The 22,138-nt window shown below is 36.8% G+C and overlaps 1 protein-coding gene across 1 annotated transcript in view; it reads right to left on the reverse strand.

The window, feature by feature from the left end:
* Positions 1-22,138, reverse strand: part of klhl8 (kelch-like family member 8) — an 80,558-nt gene that overhangs the window by 9,804 nt on the left and 48,616 nt on the right. Inside the window, exons 6-7 of the mRNA XM_039750822.1 lie at positions 13,941-14,052; positions 9,745-9,913 (exon numbers count right to left, since the gene is read on the reverse strand). Coding sequence (XP_039606756.1) covers positions 9,745-9,913; positions 13,941-14,052 — 281 coding nt within the window. The remainder of the gene's footprint in view (positions 1-9,744; positions 9,914-13,940; positions 14,053-22,138) is intronic.

Genomic DNA, 22,138 nt, shown 5'->3' on the forward strand with positions numbered 1-22,138 from the left:
TGAAAAAAAAGACAATGAATTCATCTAAATGTATGACAAAAATACCAAACCAACAGGCAAGGAGGAGGAAATGGGCAATAAAACTTATTATGTCAGAAGAAAATATACTATGTCGTATGGATTTGTTAAAAAAAAAAATTCTGGTATGATAAAAATTTAGTGGAAACTTGCAAACATTTTAAAATGTGAAAAGTGTGAAAAGCTTGAAAATCTGTAAAAAAGAAACAGAAGAAAAAACTAAATGTTTCTTTAAGTAAGTATCTTAGCAACTTAAAAGCTAGTGTCTTTGTGTATGGACTTGTATGTGTACTGTGTGTTATAACTGAGCCTACTGCTATGAAAAATATTACACTGAGTGATAGCAGTTCACCTCTATTGGCGAGAAAAAGATGGCTCTGTCTCCCTGCCACAGTGCTCTGAATTAAGTGGGTTTGACAATATATGTATGTTTAAAGCTGTTGAAATAGGGAGAGAGAGCAGAAATAGTTGCGTCTTACTCTGGGTTTTCTTGGCAGTTGCATATGAGAGAGAGAGAGACACACACAGAGACAATCTGTGCTTACATTAGTAAATCAGAGAGGTTAATATCTGCTATCAAATCAGAGTAGAAAGGCGTTAATCACTTTGACAGGCAAGCGATTGTGCACAATTAAATGATCAGTTAATTTGTTTGAAAAATATATTTCAGTCATAAAAGTATACATAAACTAGGGGTGTTCGCTCACCAACCCCCAAACCCATCTAGCCTGCAGTACTCATCAGCCACTTTGCGTCTGCCACTCATGTTGTGAAGAGGGGGGGGCTGAACACACCCCAAGGAGATGTGGCCACTCCTTCGACATGACATCCCCTCTTAAACGGTGATACAATCGGAAAGACATACAGTTTGCTTTTTTTTTACCTCCTCTTTGCTGGAGCTGCCGCTCACTTCTGTCATATCACCTATGTTCAAACATTCAATCAATTTTCGCTTTTACCTTTTCATCAATATCGCATTGAATTTTGAATGCATTTGGAATTATATTGTGATAATGCAACGTATAACTGTCCATGACTGAATATCATTTCTTTCTCTCTACAAGTAATGGGTCTGACAATAGCATTCACACGACTGAAAAATGATTGAACTGTGTGCGTGGTTATGTGGGCAGGACTTTTCCAAATCTCTTTGCATAAGCTCTTGTCTCACAGGGATTCTGGCCCCAGGCGTGGTTACAGCTCTTGGCACGAACATTCTCTAAGACAATCACGTCTCGTTTCCCACCAAGATTTTTTTTATTAGAGAGATACACCATATGGTATCTACCAAAATAGTCCAAATTTTAATTATGTTAAACAAATGCATGAAATCCATATCACATTTCCCAAACTGTATACTCTGTTTTAGGACTACCTTTAGGTAGAAAAGAATACCACTACTGCATTAGGCTGTGCAGACATTACTGCATGTGATATAAGCAAACAGTTTAAGAACCAAGTAGATGCTTAAAATACACTATATCAACAACAGACAACTTGTTACAAGATTTTAAAATAATCAACTGAAACTGCAATTGAAAATATTCAACATTCTAAATTGGAGCAGCACAGAGGGCTACGATGACTGTTCAAAGCATCTGCCTAATTTTGTTGTAGATGTCAGATTTTACAAAACACTTAGTTTCAGATGTTCAGTTCCATCTGTTAATTGTGGCGTGTCTGTTGACATGGTTGCAACATTAAATTCCTCATGATGACACTTATCCGAAAGTCTTCAAACTATTAAGAGCATCCTTTAAAATTGGAAAATTCCAACTTAGAAAATAAATCATAATTAAATAACATTATGTATCAGATTTCAAAGTTCAGAGTCAAGTTTGCAGTGTTCAGTAACAAGAAAACCAGAATTAAAAGGTATCCTTCATCTGTGGAATGCAAAGACGAGAAAACTGCAATCCCGAAAAGTAACCTGACAACATAAAAGACAACTCTGGAATTTCTTAGGCTTGACTATTTTTTTCTACAGTTGTTGCAGGATGCATTTCACATGCTATAGTAGAAGACTGAGAAAACCGAAGTATTTAAATTGCAGAAATTTCAGCAAGACTGAAACTCCTGTACAGAGATTCAGACTTGGCAGACTAACTATAACATATAAAAGGCATTGGTCTACCAGAGATTATATTTGCATGTACACCTTATCATTCTTGTAAGGCTTCACTAGTTTCCAACAGTGGTCTGTCAGCATCCAGTTACAGACTAGGGAAGTAAACCATTTTAAAAGCAAGTTAAAAATATTTAAGTCGGTAAGTACTACAGTGTTAGTTTGGTTGGTACTATGAATCAGGAAGGGAAAAAAAAATTATATTTTCCTTCAGCCTTTTTGCCCAAATACAGAGAAGTATAAGATACAGTTTAGGTTTTATACTGTGAAAGTTTAAAGTGAATGCTGGCTCTTTGAAAAGAACATGTTTTTATTTCCATCAATTTAATTAAAACAGATAAGAATATGAAAGTTATTGTCTTTCTTTTGGTGTTTGTCCGAGAAGGTGAGAATGTTTGCTCTTAAAACATCTGGTCAGGTAGTCTGACATTTCTGTGCATCCAAACAGGTTTTATTTTGTCTTAAGGGCAGGCTGTGCGTGTACAAGCTAATGAGCATTCACCTAGAAGTAATAAAATCAACACACTACAAAATGAATGGACCTTCGATCCTCAAAGGAAGGTGTTTCTTATGAAAGATGCTCTTTAAATTCATGGCATGCACTCTGTACTGTGAAAGCTGCCTAGCTAGGAGATGGGCCACAGTGTTTTAGCAAGGTGCTTAATGGCTCTGTAGTCAAGCTAACCTCTTGCTTTGAAATCTGTGGCAGTATACTGCTGTCTCATTGTTTCTCATTCATTGTCAGTGAAACCGGTCCCATTTTTAGCTTCATGCTGAGATGACACCACAGATCTTCCTGTTAGTGTGGCATAATGGTGTGCATGACTTTGTTTTATGAGCAGAGTGTATGGCTTTTGTTTGCAATGAAAATGACCAGTCTGCTGTGAAGACCCATGGGTGTACACCTGCTCTTTTCCTGACAGGCATGGTGAACACCTGACCCACCAATTACCATGGGAAGGACATACAGTAAGGCCCAATTTCGGTACCAGGGTAGACCACACCTCTAATTGATTGCTATAGGATCGTGCATTACATCATAAGCTCTTGATTAAGATCACGATTTAAGCCCGAGTGCTTTTCAAGTTATTGAATGACAGATGGACAAGGCTTATTATAAATTCTAGAGAAGGCAGTCATTATGCAGTTAAATGACCACCTAAATAAACATGCTATTCTTGAAACTTTTCAGTCAGGCTTCAGAACAAATCACAGTACAGAAACTGCACTTGTTAAAGTAGTAAATGACTTGCGGGTAAATGCAGACAGAGGCCATTTATCTGTTCTCATCCTCTTAGATCTGAGTGCTGCATTTGACACCATTGATCATAATATTCTTAGAAATCGCCTTAGTCAATGGGTGGGCCTCTCTGGCAGTGTCTTAAATTGGTTTGAATCCTACCTGGCAGGGAGAAAATTCTTTGTGAGTTGTGGTAATCAAATCTCAAAGACACATGATATCCGATATGGTGTTCCCCAAGGCTCTATCCTGGGTCCGCTGTTACTCTCAATCTACATGCTTCCGTTAGGTCAGATTATCTCAGGTTACAACGTGAGCTACCACAGCTATGCTGATGACACACAGCTGTACTTATCTATAGCACCTGATGACTCCGACTCTTTCGATACACTAACACAATGTCTTACTGGTATTTCTGAATGGATGAATAGTAATTTTCTCAAACTAAATAAAGAGAAAACTGAAATTTTGGTAATTGGCAATAATGGATTCAGCGAGGTTATCAGAAATAAACTTAATGCACTAGGATTAAAAGTTAAGACGGAAGTAAAAAATTTAGGGGTAACCGTTGACTGTAATCTGAATTTTAAATCGCATATTCATCAGACCACTAGGACAGCATTTTTCACTTAAGAAACATAGCTAAAGTTAGACCTCTTATATCATTGAAAGATGCTGAGAAATTAATTCACGCTTTTGTTTTCAGTAGACTAGATTACTGTAACGCACTCCTCTCAGGACTACCCAAAAAAGACATAAATCATTTGCAACGAGTGCAGAATGCAGCTGCTAGAATCCTAACTGGGAAAAGAAAATCCAACACATTTCTCCAGTTTTGATGTCACTACACTGGTTGCCTGTGTCATTCAGGATTGACTTTAAAATACTGCTTATGGTTTATAACGCCTTAAATAATCTCGCTCCATCTTATATATCGGAATGCCTGACACGTTATATTCCAAATCGTAACCTTAGATCTTCAAATGAGTGTCTCCTTATAATTCCAAAAGCTAAACTTAAAAGAAGTGGTGAGGCGGCCTTCTGCTGTTATGCAACCAAAATCTGGAACAGCCTGCCAATAGGAATTCGCCAGGCAAATACAGTAGAGCACTTTAAAACACTGCTGAAAACACATTACTTTAACATGGCCTTTTATAACTTCACTTTAACTTAATACTGATACTCTGTATGTTCAATTATTCATAATAACTATTCATGGTGGCTCTAAAATCCGTACTGACCCCTACTCTCTCTTCTGTTTCTTTTTCCGGTTTCTTTGTGGTGGCGGCCTGTGCCACCACCACCTACTCAAAGCATCATGATGCACCAACATTGATGGACTGAAAGCCAGAAGTCTACGTGACCATCATCATCAGGTCCTTCGATGAAAACGCTAAATACAAAGAGGACTGTTTGATTTATGTTAGGTAGATTGCCCAGAGGGGACTGGGCGGTCTCTTGGTCTGGAACCCCTACAGATTTTATTTTTTCTCCAGCCTTTGGAGTTTTTTGTTTTTCTGTCCACCCTGGCCATCGGACCTTACTCTTATTCTATGTTAATTAATGTTGACTTATGTTTATCTTTTATTGTGTCTTCTATTTCTCTATTCATTTTGTAAAGCACTTTGAGCTACATTTTTTTGTATGAATATGTGCTATATAAATAAATGTTGATTGATTGATTATTTTTTTGTACATAGATATCATTCATAAATATATTTGAAAATGTACAGGTGCATAGTGGAGACCAACTTCGCTAGGTGCAGCACATCCTAATAACACTTGCTCAGCTCATGATCATAAAGCACTGCAGAGGGTGGTGAAGGCGGCACAGAATATTACCAGCATCAAACTGCCTTCTGTTCAGGATATATTACAACACTTGTTGCCTTAGAAACAAACAGTATAATTAAAGACCTCAGCCATCCTGCACAGTCATTTTTCTCATTCCTTCCTTCTGGCAAACAGTATAGGGCCATCAGCAATCACAGTAGCAGATTCAGGGCTAGTTTCTAATCATAAGTTGTAGTAATAGTAATAATAATAATACATTTATATTGTGCTTTTCAATACTCCCAGAATTTTACACAGTGGGTGGGGAGCCACTTCAACCACCACTAATATGCAGCATCTACCTGGATGATGTGATAGCAGCCATTTTGTACCAGTACGCTCACCATACATAAGCTTTTAGGCAATCAGAGACAGGGGATGATTAGGGAACCAGAATGACCTGGCTGTAGTGAACAATTTAGCCAGGACATCGGGATACATCCTGCTCTTTACGAAGGATGCCGAAGGATCTTTTATGAACACAAGGTCCAGGACCTTGGTTTTACATCTCATCCAAAGGACAGTGCCATTTTTACAGTGTCACTGAACTGGGACATTGGGATTCACATTCAGACTACAGGGTGGGCACGCCCTGCTTTTTCCTGCTTGGTCTCCCATTCAAGTACTGGCCAGGCCCAAACATGCTTATCTTCAGGTGCATGACCTGTTCTGATGTGCATGTGGTATGGCTGCTTGCAAATAATATTGCTGTAAATATATAATACTTGTAAATACAAGTTTTATATAACTGTATATGCACCAGTCAGCCACAACTCTTGTGCTGCCAAAACGGCCCTGACCCATCAATGCCATGGACTTAACAAGACCTCTGAAAGTGTCCTGTGGTATCCAGCACCGAGACATTCACAAAAGAACCTTGCAAGGTCGCTAAGTTGCGAGGTGGGGCCTCTATGGATCAGATTTGCTTTTCCAGTACATCCCACAGATGCTAAATTAGAATGAGATTTGAGGAATTTGAAGGCCAAATCAATAAATTCAACTCTTCGTCTTGCTTCTCAACGCATTCCTCAATAATTTTTGCAATGTGGCAGGGTGCATTATCGTGCTGTAAGAGGTCACCACCATCAGGGAGTACCATTGCCAAGGGGTGTACGTAGTCTACCCTGAGCATCACACTGCCTCTGCCAGCTTGCATTCCTCCCAGAGAGCATCCTGCTGCCACTTGTTGCCAAAGTAAATAAAGCATACATAATGGCAATGTAGATTTTAAATCAGTAAAATAGTAAAAGGAAAAACAAAATTATGACTCTTTTTAAATTTTCATTAATGAGATCATCTTGGTATTAAACAGCCAGACATCACAGGTTAACAAGAGAATCAGGACAGGATCAAATGCAGAATATCTTTAGGGTACCAGAGAACTGTTTAGAAAAACTGCACATTTAACCAAAAACCAAAGGGCTGGGGTAGGCAAAACTGTCTCAAACTATGTTGTGAAGCAGTGTGTCTAACAACTAATTACTTGCTTGCAACTTACTAATGAGGATAACAAAATAATTCAACATTGCGAAAGTCTAAAGTGTAAAACCAGTTCTACAAAATGTTACAGCCAAAATTAAAAGTGAGATAAAACAGTCATCTGTTCTTTTATAACAGAACATCCACCTTTGCTTAGTGGAGTTTAAGCTCACAATCCTACTGTGAAAGGTTAGGGAAAAAATAACTTGTAAAACATTCAAAGAGCTTAAAACTAGGGATAGTCCAATCAAGTGTTTTTTTTTCCACCGATTTTATATACTAGAACAGAACAATTTGTCTATTACCAATTTGGCTTCTTTACCATTTATTTATTTTTTTTAAACACTAAGACCTTCAATAACCAGCCACGTAAAGCCTTATGTTCTATATTAAAGTGGTGTTATTACAATTAAATTGCAGGCCATAGATGTTGCCTGTTCTGTTTTTTTCTTTCTTAAAAATGTGAGCTGCTATGCTAAACACAAGCTCACTCACCATCCACACTCAGACAAGAAATGTAATTTTAGGACAAAATGAAAGTCTGAACTTTTTTCTTACACTCTGTTGTTCCTGTCCATATGCAGAACAACTCCTCAGATTCCTTTTTCACAGTTTATTATGCCACGTTTTTAATGTAAAAGCTATTAATTCGGATTTTATTCTTTCTGAAAGCCTGCCTGTCTGCTCTCTGTTTATAGGAAGTTTGGCAGCAAAATGACACGTAGGATTCCTGAAGTATCATAATCCTTTCAGTAAAGGAGCACTACAGCTGTTGTGGGAAAAAACCTTCCTCTATTTTCAAAGTCAGTCTCAGATTCAGATGAGAATGTATAACAATTCTTTATTTGTACAAAGAAATGCACAAATGTGTCAGTCCATGGAGTAGCAATTAAACAATTCATCATCTTTTAAACTTTCTATTACCATTACCTTATCTAATACATCACGTCATCCAACTATACAGAATTCTATCACCTTAATCAATTAACAATAGCCACCAGTAACTTCATATACATGTCGGTTCTTCCATTATTCTAAACACTGCTTCATTAATAGGGGTATCCTATGAGTTTTCTCATTTAACTTATCACTGCTTCACAAAAGGGGTCTTTGGGCTTTCTCACTAGTTTGTCCTCGCCTTTTTAAGGGGGTGCTCATTACTGTTTTACTTCCTTTTAACCTCAGCAACTACCTTGGTGGATTCTCCAAGATGAGACAAAAGCCGTACAAGCCTGGAGTTAAAACAAAATGTAGTTAGCCCTTTGGTTACATTCAGTTCTTATAACAATGAATTATTAAACATAAGGATATCTTCATACAAGTATATAATTGAATTGTAAAAATTATCTTCATTTATTAATTAAAAATATTGGTTAAAATTCTATACAACTAAAATATAAACCATAGCATTTAGAGAAAAAAAGGTTTATTTACTGATCGCTGATCAAGTCATTTGAGAAGCAAATTCAGCTGATGGATAGGAACATCACTGCTTAAAGCTAAACTGAAGCAATCTAGAGTGATAGTTTCAATATTTACCATACGCCACAAACCAAACTAAAGGGCCTTTTTGGCAAAGGTCAAGGAGGATCTCACTGTTGAACAACAAACACAAAGGAGCTCAACTAGTCATTGCCCAAACCCATCTACAGAACCAAAATCCTTCTGGGAAAATGTTCTGTGAAATTGATAAAACCAAAGCAGACGTCTTTGGCAATACAGACACATTTGTTTACAAATGGTCAATTGACATCTATAAAAGTACACCCTATCTAGAGTTAAACATGGTGGAGGTTCCATAAGATTGTGGGGCTGCATTGCTGCCTCTGATACTGGAGGTCTTGTACACTTTAATCACAAAATCAGAATACTACCAGGACACTTTAGAGCAGAATATGCTATCGAGTGCCAGAAACCACATATGGGCCAAAGAGCATGAGCCCTCCAGCAAACAATGCCCCAAAACGCATAAAAAACTTTGTTAAAAAGGAAGAAATTAAGTGTTAAACTGGTCAGCACATGAGTCCTGATCACAATCCCAAATACTAAGAACAATCATTTTAAAATGTGTTCAGTCGTTTACTTTAATCTTTAAAATAAAAACCAAAGGATTAATCTTTTCTTCAAATACACATACTAAGCCTGGGTTGATGATGATATTTTGGTCAGAATAATTTCCTGACCTGATCTATTCTGTGCAACAGTCTACGTGTCAACCCTTTAAAATTGCTTTAGGTGGATGCAGACTGAGTTATTGTATAAAAAGAATGTTTCTGACTCAGAAGAATGTGTAGTATTTTGCCTGTTACATTTAAAAAACAACACCAACACTGTTGGGGAAAAATGATAACCAAATGCTAAAAATCAGGTTGAAGCCACCATTCAAAGTGTTTACTGTATAAGATTTGCAGCCAACAAGCAATAAAAAACGTTAAAGTGGGAATAAAAACATGAGGCTAATGAAACAAAAAAATATATGTGCATATATTATAATGCAGAATGTCACAGATAGGAACTTCTTGTTGTTTAGACTCTAAGAATTAAAGGAAGTGCATATATAGTGCTCAGAGAGTTGGCAACAGTGCATATATATGGAACAGTAAGTTATCAGAAAATCATCCCTGTATTTGGACAGCTATGCGTGTAGAAGTACCGGAAATGGGAAATGTAATTTAAACTGCATTATGTGCATGTGTGAGATCCTTTTTGTCTTTGATTTGCATTTACCCATCACATATAAATAACAAGTCTTATAGTTTATTTAAAATGTGCAACAAAAGTTTTTTAAAAGCCAAGTGAATAGACCAAGTTGCCACTGAAGTGCACAGCCATGTAAAGAATCATATTAAAAATTAAAACTTGAAACATGCAATATATACTTGCTGTGTGGACCTTGGACTAAACATGTTTAGCGATCTAGCATTTTTTTTGCTTGTTTGGGTCCTAGGATTTGATTAACTCTGAGATAAATGAAAAAGAACATCCATATACCAGGATGTCTAATAGATACAGTGCCATATATGTGATTAACCATTCATGTTAAACTTACCCCAAGAGCAACAGAGCCAACACCCCCTCGTGGAGTGATCATCGAGGCTGCAGAAGTCCAACGATCAGATTCAATGTCATATCTTTCCACATCATTAAAACAGGAATTGTCATCCAAGCCACCAATCGCATAAATAGGTCCACCTAATGCTGCTAAGGCAATTCCTCTCCTGTTGAGGGAAGGGGTAGTATTGCAAACAAAATTTCATAAAACTTTTTTTCTATCTTTATGATGTATAAATAGTATTATAACCCAAAGGGACCAGAATGAAACTGAGAAAATGTTGCTATGTTCAAGACTGAGAGCTTCCTTCATGGAAGGAAAGAGGATGGAAGGAAGGAAGAATAAAGGAAAATACAGATATAAACCAGATGATCATGTTCAAAGGGATATATTCAATCAAGAATAACGTTAAACTATATCTGCCGTGTTTTTCTTCAGACATCACTATGTGCAAAGTAATGTTGGTAAAGCATTTATTTATTCAAATGCAGATATTAGAAAAGAGCATTTACATTAAGGCAATAAATATATCCTCTAAAGTCAGATTTTTTTTTCCATTACATCATTCCAGGAATAACAATTCATTAATCTTTCCTAGATTATGATGATTTGCTTTGAAAAATACATATAGGTTGGGAGGATGGTGTGTCCATTACTTCCAAATTTGCACTTTTAGCACAGTTAGCCTACTGCTGATTTAATTTACACATCCTAGTAGGCAATGCCGTTCTGCTCATGGCAGTTTGCTTCAGTGTTGACGCAACATGCTAAAAGTAACTTGCACTACATTTACATTTTGCGGAGATTTGGGAGGCTTTGGCTGAATTCGCCGCCGAACTTATATGACTTTTACTTTGAATGGAAACCTGTGAGACACTATCTTCTGGCGAGACGTCAGGAAAGTCATTCGTCGTTCTGTAATCCTTGAATTGGCTAGCCGAAAAGTCAGGCTGCTGGTTGAGGCTTATATTTTGACGTACTTCAAAAGCCCATTCCATCGTAATTTCCGAAAATGTGCGAAAAATTTCCATTTTAACATCAAAGTCTTTTTGTAGCATTTTCTGTATATCTTCATTACTCTGGAGGGATAAGAGTTTGTCATTTAACCTTTTATATTCCATTCTCAGGTTAAAGAACGAGTTCTTGATGATCGATTTTATAGATTCACAATTGAGTTCATTTTTTTAAAATCCTTTACAGTCTTCATCGTATTAGATAATTGTTTGTATTTGTAGTCCATTTCGGATTGAAGTTTAGTTGTTAGTGAATTGGACGGCTTTATGTCATTATCAAGATGATCCTCCATTGAAACATCATGATCGTCGTGACTTCCACTCACACCAGTTACTTTCAATGGGGGTTCGAAATGTTCTCTGGCTCCCGGACTCAGATGCCATGGTGTTGAAAATGCAGGCTTGCTTTCTTTTATAATCCAAGGCAATTTTTAACTTTCAGTCCTAGGTAGGTTCCGATTTTAAGCAGGTTTCAAAACTTCAGGCAGGTTTTTTACTTTAGTGTGGCCACCTTTGTATAAGGCGAAGTCAGGCACGGGTAAGACGCGTGTCAAAGAAATCTCTAGTCCAAAAGTTCGTTTTAAAAATATTTAGTGAAAGTTAAAGGCAAACAATCCATACAAGAATAAAAAGAAAAATAGTTACACACAAAGAATAAAGGCAAAAAAGGAAAAATGTATCTTTTATAAACTTAGTTTTTCTTTGATTTGGTTAGCTTTGGTTATTTCTATACTTAAAGGTTATTTATTTCTTCTTCTGTATGCTTCAAACATACGGTTCAAAACTCTTTTATTTTACGAGTTACTTCACACTCAAAAGGCCCTTAGGCCGTTGGCACATAGACATGCGCCCAGGCACGGTCACGTGCATAAGCACGAACGTGAGCTCAAACAAGAACACGTACAAGGACACGGTTAAAAAACCGTATGCCTTTGTACCTTACACAAGGCGAGGCTAAACACTTACTAAAGAACATTGTTTACTCATAACTGTTAAGAAATGACAGGAAAATACCAACTCAATTCTATTCACGGGGGTTTTAGGAACCTCCCATATTTTATGCATTATCATCTAATAAATATTCATACATTTTATAGAACTAGGAGAATTGCTCTTACAACGTAGTCAGATTACCTTTTAATGTAACAAGTACTGTAACGCAATACTTACATATTCTACTAAGCTAAAAATACCGGTGTTACTTAAAAAAAGATTTGCATTACTGCGTTACTTTTTTAAAAATGTCTCCAGGGCTCCGTAATGCTGCATTTTCTCGAAGTGATACATCTTGTATGATAAATGCAGCATTGCTCAAAACATCTTTTAACAGTTGGAAGTATTCACATTATTTTGGCTTAAAGTAAGGAGCACTATTAGTTGCATAATAAAATGGGCTCAGGCAGGTACGACGGTTACTTGGCACAGAGACACTGAAGATGTCAATTTAAAGAGGCAAAATCATTTTTTAATATTTTGAATGTTTAATAAGCACAAAGGCACAGTCATTATGGCATACTGAGATGGGCAGCTGCTGCGCTCACTAGTACCAAGTGCCAGAGGAATACACTTTTACATTGCTCTTTTAGGTATCGTGGTCATTCGCACTTACTGCCCTACTTGAATTTCTTTTGCAGTTTTTATTGATACTGAAGGTGCTTACTAAAATAATGGAGTACTAGCTCCTATTATGTGTGACTCTTCCTTTGGCAACATAAGAAAAAAAAAAACTAAATGATTTTTCCTTCTGTCAGCATATAAAGGCACACGTTTTTACTTGCACACACCAATAAACTGGCCTGATCCATCTCTGGGCTTAAGATTTAGTAATGAATGCTGGCCAGCAAAATGTGCAGTTTAAAAAGAAAAGCAAAGGTAATGCACATTTTGTAATGTGTTACATTTTATAGTAATAAGTAACTATATAGCATTTTTAGTTACTTTTTTTGCGAGTAATGTAATTATGTTACTTTAGAAAGTAATGTTCCCCAACACTACATTTTTAAGCTATATAATTTTTGATGTTATATATGGTTTTCTCCATTTTACTCTAGTATAAAATGATGTGCACAATCAACAATGTTTCAACTTAAGCCAAGCACATTCATTAAGCAGCAAATATACCATGTGGGGGAGAAAAAAGTCTTAGCCTATGAGATTAAAAGTAGATTTTACTTGTGCATTATGTGTGTCAGAAAAAAACGCAACTACTGCATCTTCCCTTTGAAGTGTGCTAAGTATTTTTGTTTTAGAATAGGAGCATATTGGCATGCTTGACAGTCAGCAGCATGTTAATTGTCATGGTTGCAGATGAACAGCTGTTCTAACAGCAGCTGTGTTATTGGTATGCTCAGGTTACTTCTTACCAGAGATAAGATACATATCAAAAATGATTAACTGTGACTTGCAGTTTATAAGGAAAAGAGGCTACCAAGGCCTAGCTCATGTGGATGTGTGAATTAACAGGCCCAATGTTTTACAAGTTATGATAAGAATATGCAGCCACTTCAACTAGATTTTTGGTAAGGCTGTCAGATGTACACCTCAGTAGAATATTTGAAGTCTGTAGTACCACAGACTTCATCGCTTGTGCAAAACATTGTAACATAATTCTTAGTTGTTATTGTAGTCTAAAATTCAGTTGTGAATAAAATAAAAATATTAAATATGGACAGCTCTTGCATCTTTTGGTAAGGCTCAAAGTATTACATTAGCTGCTTAAGGCCTCTGCTGTCAACTACGGTGACTGATGACATACATTATTCTATTACTGTAAATATCCACTGCGTGAAGACCAGTCAGAAGTTTTTCCTTTGTGAATGAAGTTGTGAGAAATAATTCTGCAGCATGAAGTCAAAGTGACAGGCTTGTTTTGTATATGTCAATGTAATGCACATGTGCTACTTTTGTATTCTAGTAGTGTTATGGCCTACAATGAGCTTCATCAGTCTTTAGCTTGAAATAGTACCGTCATGTATCTATAAAAATGTCTCAAAGTCAGTCTGCCTCAGTTATTGCAATACAACATTTATGGGGCCTTTACCAACATAAAATAATGTTAATTGTATAATTAACAAAAATTGTTTGGAATGAACTCTATATGTAGATTAATGAAACAAGTTATTCCTCAATATCTCTAGTATAAAGACAAGTAAAAATGGAATTCAATTGTCATATAAATACCTTTTGGTATTCATTGAAGCCTTCATCATCCACTTGTTTGTCAGAGGGTCAAACACTTCCATACTGCCAAGATGCTCACTGCCATCATGACCTCCAACTGCATACACCTTACCTATCACAAAAGCAATCGGTTAAGGCAATTTAGCACATTTTTGTTTGGAAATGCTTGAAGTAAAATCAAATTTTATTTATTTTTATTGTTATTCATAACTTTCTAAATTATATTGTGCCGGCTAAAATCCAATGTAAAACCATTTATTTATACAGTAGTGTTTTTGTCCATTACACAACCCCAATTCCAAAAAACTTGGGAGGCAGGGTAAAATGTAAAACTGCTATGATTTGCAAAGCTCAAAAACCCATATTTTAGTCACAACACAGAAAACATATCAAATGTTTAAACTGAGAAAATGTAGCATTTTAAGAATAAGGTAATTCTGAATTCTCAAAAAAGTTGGGACAGGGCGAGGTTTACCACTATGTAGCATCTCCTCTTTTAACAACAGTCAGTAAATGTGTGGGAACAGAAGAAACCAGTTGCTGGACTTTTAAGGCAGATGGTCCCTCTCCTGTTTAGTCCGGAGGAAGCAGCGTCCATGTTTTCCAAAATGAATTTCAAATTTTGATTTGTCTGACCACTGAACAGTTTTCCAGTTTGCCTCAGTCCATTTTAAAAGAGATTTGGCCCAGAGAAAACCATGACATTTCTGAATCATGTTCACATATGGCTGCTTCTTTGCATGATAGAGATTTAACCTGCATTTGTAAATAAGATGAACCTACTGTATTAAAAGACATCTTTAATTTTTGAAGTGTGATCTACTTGCTCCTTTAGGCAAATCTAATCACAACCTAATTCATCTTACTCCCACCTACAAACTTGTTATTAGATGGCAAAATGGTACCATTAGAATAGTGAGGAAGTGGAACCTGTAGGCTAAAATGGATCTGAATGACTGGGAAGTGTGCGAGTCAAATTGGGACAACATTGAGGAACTCTGTCACTGCATAACAAACTGTATTAATTTCAGTGTTTACACAGTGGTACCCACAAAGACAGTGTGTGGCTTTCTAAACAACAAGCCCTGGATTATTAAGTAGTTAAAAGATATCCTGATTGAGAAAAAGAGACCATTCAAATCCAATGACAAAGACTCTCTGAAAGACAAACAAATAGCACGTGCTAAAGAAAAAACTGAGTGAAGAAAATGAAGCTCATAATGCTAAAATAGAAAAAAAATTCACTCAGGATAACATGAAAGATGTCTAGAATGGACTGGGTATAGTTGCGGGACTCGAGCAATCCAGGGCTCTGGTGCCAGAAGGGGATGTGGACAAAGCCAACGACCATGAAACTGTTTTTTTGTTTTTTTTTTTAAATAGATTTTCCCTCCCACTTCCACCTTCTTCCAATGACTGGTCTCCCCACATAATCCCTAATACCAGTGATATTTTCATAATGAAAATGAGAACTAGAACTAAAAATATTGTTTTTTGTTTTACAAGCACAAGAACTGAAATTAAGGCAATCGGAGAAACTAAAACTAAATAAAAATGAGTGATATGTGAACGAACTAAAATGAGAATGAAAATGGAGTAAAAATGAAAAAAAAAAACAGCAATAGCATTTTCATTCAATCTGGTTCAGTCGTGCAGAGGGGTTGTGTGTAGGTTGTCCTGGGTGTGCAGTTACATGCGCCGTTGCGATCTTGTACCGTGACCATACTATACTCACATGGTGCAACTTCCGTAAAGGGCCGTTGTTTGTTTGTTTAGCACATTTGGTTCATTGGGTTGAAGCAGTAAACACATGTGGTTGATGATGGCGAGTTTTGCACAGTTGTTTGCGGGTAGAAAGCCATAAAGTAGCGTATGGAAATACTTTAATTAGAGCACACATGATAATAAAAGCAAATGTAGCATGTGAGAAGAAGAAAAAGAGTGTGGGTTTTTAGTTAGTGGGAAGAATACTACAAATTAGAGTGCTCATTTAGCTTGACATCATCCAACAATTTTAATTGCATTAGATGTGGAAAACAAGTCTAAAGCCGAAAAGAGAAAGAGAGAAGGTGAGCATATATTGAGTTATATGCGTAACATATTTGTATTGATACCACACTTCACTAGTGGTCAAACAGTTAATGTGCTGTTTATGGTAACCTTGAATGTACACTTAATATTAACACTAGAATCCCTGAAGCTTCCGATACGTTTCCATTGCCCCAACCTCAGATTTTCCAGACATATGCCAAGAAGCTCGTAGCTCCTTATCACTGCACTAAAAGCCTGCTTTTGTTTTGCAAATGTGTGGTTTAAGTAGAGCGCAGCCTGCTACACCTACACCCTTACCCCCCACCCCCTTCAGACACATTAAGACATTGCCCTACTGAAATCCTCACAGTTCAAGTCTGTGTTGAAGTGTTTATTTGGCGATATGTTTGTATGGAATTATAAAGGTAACGAAATACCGTTATTTGAAATATATACATGTCACGTGTGTTCCGTGTCTACAACGATCTGTGTAAATACAGAATGACAGAGGAATTCCAAGGCAAGAAATGCTGAAAACTCGGCTAAAACAGAAAATGTTTTCATATGCTAGAGAGAAATGTGCACATTGCAACAGGTACACACGTCGTAAATGTAAGAAGGACTGTCCTTGCGTGTGTGTGAACTGTTAACATTTGAATTTGATGATTGCATATAGCATAGAAGGTCATAAAATGAATACTTCCAAATATCATATATACCTACGTCTGTTTTTTTGTTTTTTGACATCATGGACCATAAGGTGCATACTAATTCTGCGTGAGCAGGAACACTCAATAAAACTGAAAAGGGTGAGATATGAAGAAGGCAGATTCACCAGCATTTGTGTGTCAGCTTTTATCCCTCCAGATCAGAGAATGTCCAGTTCCATTGCCTCAAAACACTACTCACATTTACAGTTATTCCCAGTTTCAAATAAAAACTAACAGCGTCAGACCCCTGGGTGGGGGGGCGGTAGTACATATCGTGATTGTGACCGAGAGGATAAAAGTAAAAAAAACGGTAACTATTACAAGTACAGTACTATAAATTTATACGGTCTGTTACAGACACAAACCAAATGTGTGTGTGTGTACTGTATAATATTAACAATAAGAGCAGCTCACTACTGAAAATAGTAAATATAGGAGACAGTCGGGATCAAACCGGGGACTCTTGATTATAATTCAGCAAATCTTACCGCCACGCCACGGAAGCTGGTAACGTCACTTTAACAGAGGCTCACCATCAAAAGGGCATGCTCAGTTATATGACACACTCTGAACCCCTTGGTGGTAGAAGTGAAGGAGAGAATTAAAACTAAATTGAGTGCCATTATGAACAATTATGCACATCCTCTTAGTGTTCACATTTACACGGATTATTTTCATCCAACTAATTACTTAGCATAAGTGTGTCAAGACACTCTACTGAGGCTCATTTATATCAACAGCAATTCATCTGCATACTTACTGAATTACCTTTTTATGTAAATATTTATTTATAGAGCCTCCGTAAAATGCCACATTTCACCCTCGGGACAAATAAAGTTTCATCTATATATATGTGTGATAGTGCTAGGTGGTATGACCAAAATTCTATATCACGGTATTTTTCAATATTATACCGGTTTCACTGTATTCAACTGTATTTTTTTCCCCATTCATGAGTGGATGTTAAGCACATTTTCAACTGCAATTACTGTAGAAGACTGGCTAAGAATAACCTATTCCACTGTCATGAGAAGTGTACATTGTGTAAAAAAAAAAAAAAAAAAATTTTAATGTGCACACAAATATTAATTCAGGTTTGCATGGTCCCATAAAGTGACAGTTTTCAAGGGGGTGGCACTAATTAAGAGAAGGAATCACACTGCATGACAGTTGCAGTCAAAATATAGAACCTTTTTATTGAACAAATTTTGCAAACAACTTAAGATAAAATTTTGACAACATATTTTCAACCATCCAAAGAGGTATTTAGACTGAATAAAATATTCAGAAGTGCTAGTCAAAAGTTGTATTACACTGAACATGTCTTAGAAAAGGAATAAGTAGTGAATATTTTTTGTAAATCAACTACAATTTCTGTTAATGTTAACAATCTCTGTCCACTGCCATGTTAAAGTGACTTTTTAAACAACTTTACCATCATTAAACTGCATAAAATAATAAATAATAACAATAATATAAATAATAGTGCAACTTCCAGTAACAAAACTATTACTTCAAGACTTCAAGCCCAGGTGCATTAACACAGTATTCACCAATTAAAAATAAAATAAAACAAGTGCAACTTGGTGAGGCATCTTTACCATTTGAACCATCATTAAGGCAAATTGCATTAACACTAGAATTACCAGAGCCTACGAAAAAACTCGTAATTCCGTCCCACCTTAAATTGCTTCTTAAATCCCTTCACACCTCTCCGCCAGTGTCCTATGTCCGCTAAATGTGCTGATAAAGAGAAGCTAGGAGCAGCCGGCTATTCCCTCCCCACCAATTTAGAACGTGCACGAACTTCTCTCAGCTCATGCCTTGATTGGGTATCTGGGAGTGAAGTGGAGTTTTAGAGTGGAAATAATAGATCGTTATTTGAAACACACGCATTCCATGTCTGTTCCGTTTCTACAGTAATCTGTGTCAACACATTGTTAAAACAGAGACGTTTTTTATATTCTAGTAGTAGATGACAAAATGTAGGCATAAACTATATAATGTATGAAGCCTGAAGTCCAAATAGCAAAGAAACATTTTCATAAAAAGGTTCAAATATAACACAACAATTGCGCTTTTATTAAAAAATATAACTGCAGAAACAAAAAGTCGCCTTAACATGCGACATTGACAGCAGTTTATTATGACTTCCTCCGTGGTGCAATGGAATTAGTTCTTGCCTTGGAATCAAAAGGTCGTGAGTTCGATCCTGTACCACTCTGTTTTGAGAAGTAAACTGCTCTTAGTCTTACTATTTTAGAATAAAAGCATACATTTGATTTCAGTCTATAACAGCCGGTGCAATTTATGATCCTTGTAAAGGTTAGCTTTGTTTTTTTTTTTAATTTACTTTTCATTCTCTCAGTTGCGTTCAGAATCAATCCATACAACCCCATCTGACACGGCTGTTTTCACATAAAGATGCGCTATAGCTCTGCAGTGTATCACGATGCATACTAACGCGCCCCAAAAACCGGGTTCTGACACACAAACGCTGGCAAAGCTGCCTTCTTCGTATCTCACCATCACTTGCTTTTATTCAAGTGCACTTTTTCCATCGCCTTTTCCTGTAAGAAGCAATGTACACACATCTCTCTATGCTGTGGTTTCTATTACACACCAGAAAGAAAGAGACAATATATGTGAAAATATCATCGCACTAATGCAATATTATTTGAAAACGAACAGCGTCAGATCGGGTGTGAATTTATGCAGGAACTGGAAATTCTCTGATGCGGGACCTTCCCCCAGGGAAGAAAGTACAGTGTCAGGTGCTCATTCAGTGTAATAGGAACCATAGCACAGAGAGTTGTGTGCACTGCAACAAGAACACGTGTCGTAAATGTAAGAAGGGCGGTCCTTGGGTATGCAGGAACTGTTAATATTTGAATGTGATGATTTTACATAGCACGGAATGAAAATCAGCACTTCTTAGCATTGCACCATGCAAGCTGTCGTATCAATCGCCTACTGTAACTTGCTTTCTTTTTTCTTCGGTTATACAGGTAGTCTTGAATAAAAGTGCACTTGTTTTGTTTGCAAAATGAAGTGTCTGCGTGCACTTTTCGTGGCATTACACGTGTATTTTTTGAGCATGCCCGTTTGAGCAGTATAAAAAGTATTGAAAAGTATAACAAAACGACGGGCAGATGGGGAGTGTCTGATGATAGCATATAGCGCCGAAGTTACTGCTCTTTACCATTCTCTCCTCTGCAACGTGATTTTTGGATGTGGTTAAAAAATGCCTTTCAAAGGCCTATTTTTATAGTTTAAACCCTAAATACAGTATGCCCCCAAAGCACTTTAATTTCGTTGTAAACTCAGCTTAATACATTACCTAAATGATTACCATAATACATTACCTAAAAACAGAATGTAAAGGTAAACCCATATATAAACCCATATATTATACAGTATGCCTCTTGCGGTGTTAGAATGTAAAGTACCAATGTTACTGCTATACGTACTGTAATTCATGCGTTTTTTCTTTGGTATGCGTTGTCGTTTTCTTTGTTATAAGTAGAGTAAATACATAATTCATTTAATTAAAATACAGTAAAATGTACAGGTATTCACTAATGAAGAATGATATTGATGATGATGATCAAGTAGGTGTGCAGAACGATGCAGAGGATTTAAAACTCCTCGGGTGGCACCTCTTCTTCAGGCACTTCAGGAGGAGTTGTATCTTTGTACGGGTCTTATTCTGGTGGGGTTTTGTGCTGGCTTTTTTTTATAGGTTTCAGGAACATTGTGATGGGAAGTTGCTATATTATCTTCTGTAGCGAACTGCTTGTGCAATTTCCGTGCTTTCTCACGGATGATGTTACCATCCAAGGGGACGTTCTTCCGGGAGTCGGTGATCCACAATGCCAAGGCAGATTCCATCCGGACGATATTTTTATTCCTTACGGTCATAACCTTTTTGGCACTATCATAGAAACTTACAGATACGGTACTCCAGATCACTGCTTCATTCTTCTTTATGTAGCAAACGGTGCTTTCATTAATGCCATAGTGGTGCGCTACTGCAGCATAACTTTTTAGTTCCCGGAGCAAACCTAGTAGTTCAACCTTCTCCTTGAGTGTTTTAAACCTCTTCTGGCACTTAGGCTTAGTGTCAGAAGCCTTAGAAGGTGCAGGGCGATTTGGCGACATTGTGTGCGTTTTAAGAATAACAAAATGAATACAATAACAAAATGGAAAACACAAGGACACTCAGCTGGAGTCGCGTCACAGTGCAGCAGTAAATCAGCAGCAAGGAGAAATAATTAACGCTCTCGGATTGGCTACTTTCACCATCCCAAACCGCATTTCCGTCAGCAGTTGCTTCCTGTTCTCTCTACAGCACAGTATTGCCACGAAAAAAGCCATAAAAAATTACGGAGGATATTTGCGCTTTCCGCTAACAAATAATAGTTAGGTTCTAAGGAAAAATCCGCAAACTGAACCGCAACTTTGTAGGGGTCTACTGTACTCCGTTGCAGGCCTGTTTAGCAGTGAAAAAGAGCCCCTGCGCAACACCTCCACTAACGCATTTACTCCATTGTAAGTGTTTAGCGGTGTAGCAGTGAAACAGGTCCCCCTTAAACAGTTTCCCACAGTGCCAAATTCCGAACATTGTTTAGGCAATTTAAACCTGTGTTGCGGTATAAGAAAAATTAATATCATAACAAAAATAAAAAACGGTTTTCAGTATGAACCGGTCTACCACCCAGCACTAATGTGTGAGAGGCAGAAACCAATAACTTTCACACAGTACTATGGAAGGCAAATATAAGTGAATACTAATTTTAACCCTAACATCAAGTAATAATAAAATATCACTAAAACAAGCAGATAGGGTTTTTACTTTTGCTCTATTCACAGCATAGAAATTAAATTGGGCATTTAAGATAAAATTCACATTGTAAGATTACAAATTTATCTAAAAGTGTAAATTTGAAAGGGAACATGTAATCTATTTACTAAATATCTAATAATTGTTATTTCAAATGGAATCCTGAGCAATACCAGGGAATAAAAATAATTTATTCGGTTCTGTCTTTACAATGTGTATCTGCTGCAAGCAAGTTTTAGAATGGAGCTTTAAGCTATAAGATATGCTTGTGCCAATGGATACTATCAGCAAACAATTGTTTATTTACAGTGCATCCGGAAAGTATTCACAGCGCATCACTTTTTACACATTTTGTTACATTACAGCCTTATTCCAAAATGGATTAAATTCATTTTTTTCCTCAGAATTCTACACACAACACCCCATAATGACAACGTGAAAAAAGTTTACTTGAGGTTTTTGCAAATTTATTAAAAATAAAAAAACTGAGAAATCCCATGTACATAAGTATTCACAGCCTTTGCCATGAAGCTCAAAATTGAGCTCAGGTGCATCCCGTTTCCCCTGATCATCCTTGAGATGTTTCTGCAGCTTAATTGGAGTCCACCTGTGGT

The sequence above is a fragment of the Polypterus senegalus genome, chromosome 4 (genome assembly GCF_016835505.1).
Source record: "Polypterus senegalus isolate Bchr_013 chromosome 4, ASM1683550v1, whole genome shotgun sequence".
Taxonomy (NCBI): Eukaryota; Metazoa; Chordata; class Cladistia; order Polypteriformes; family Polypteridae; genus Polypterus; species Polypterus senegalus.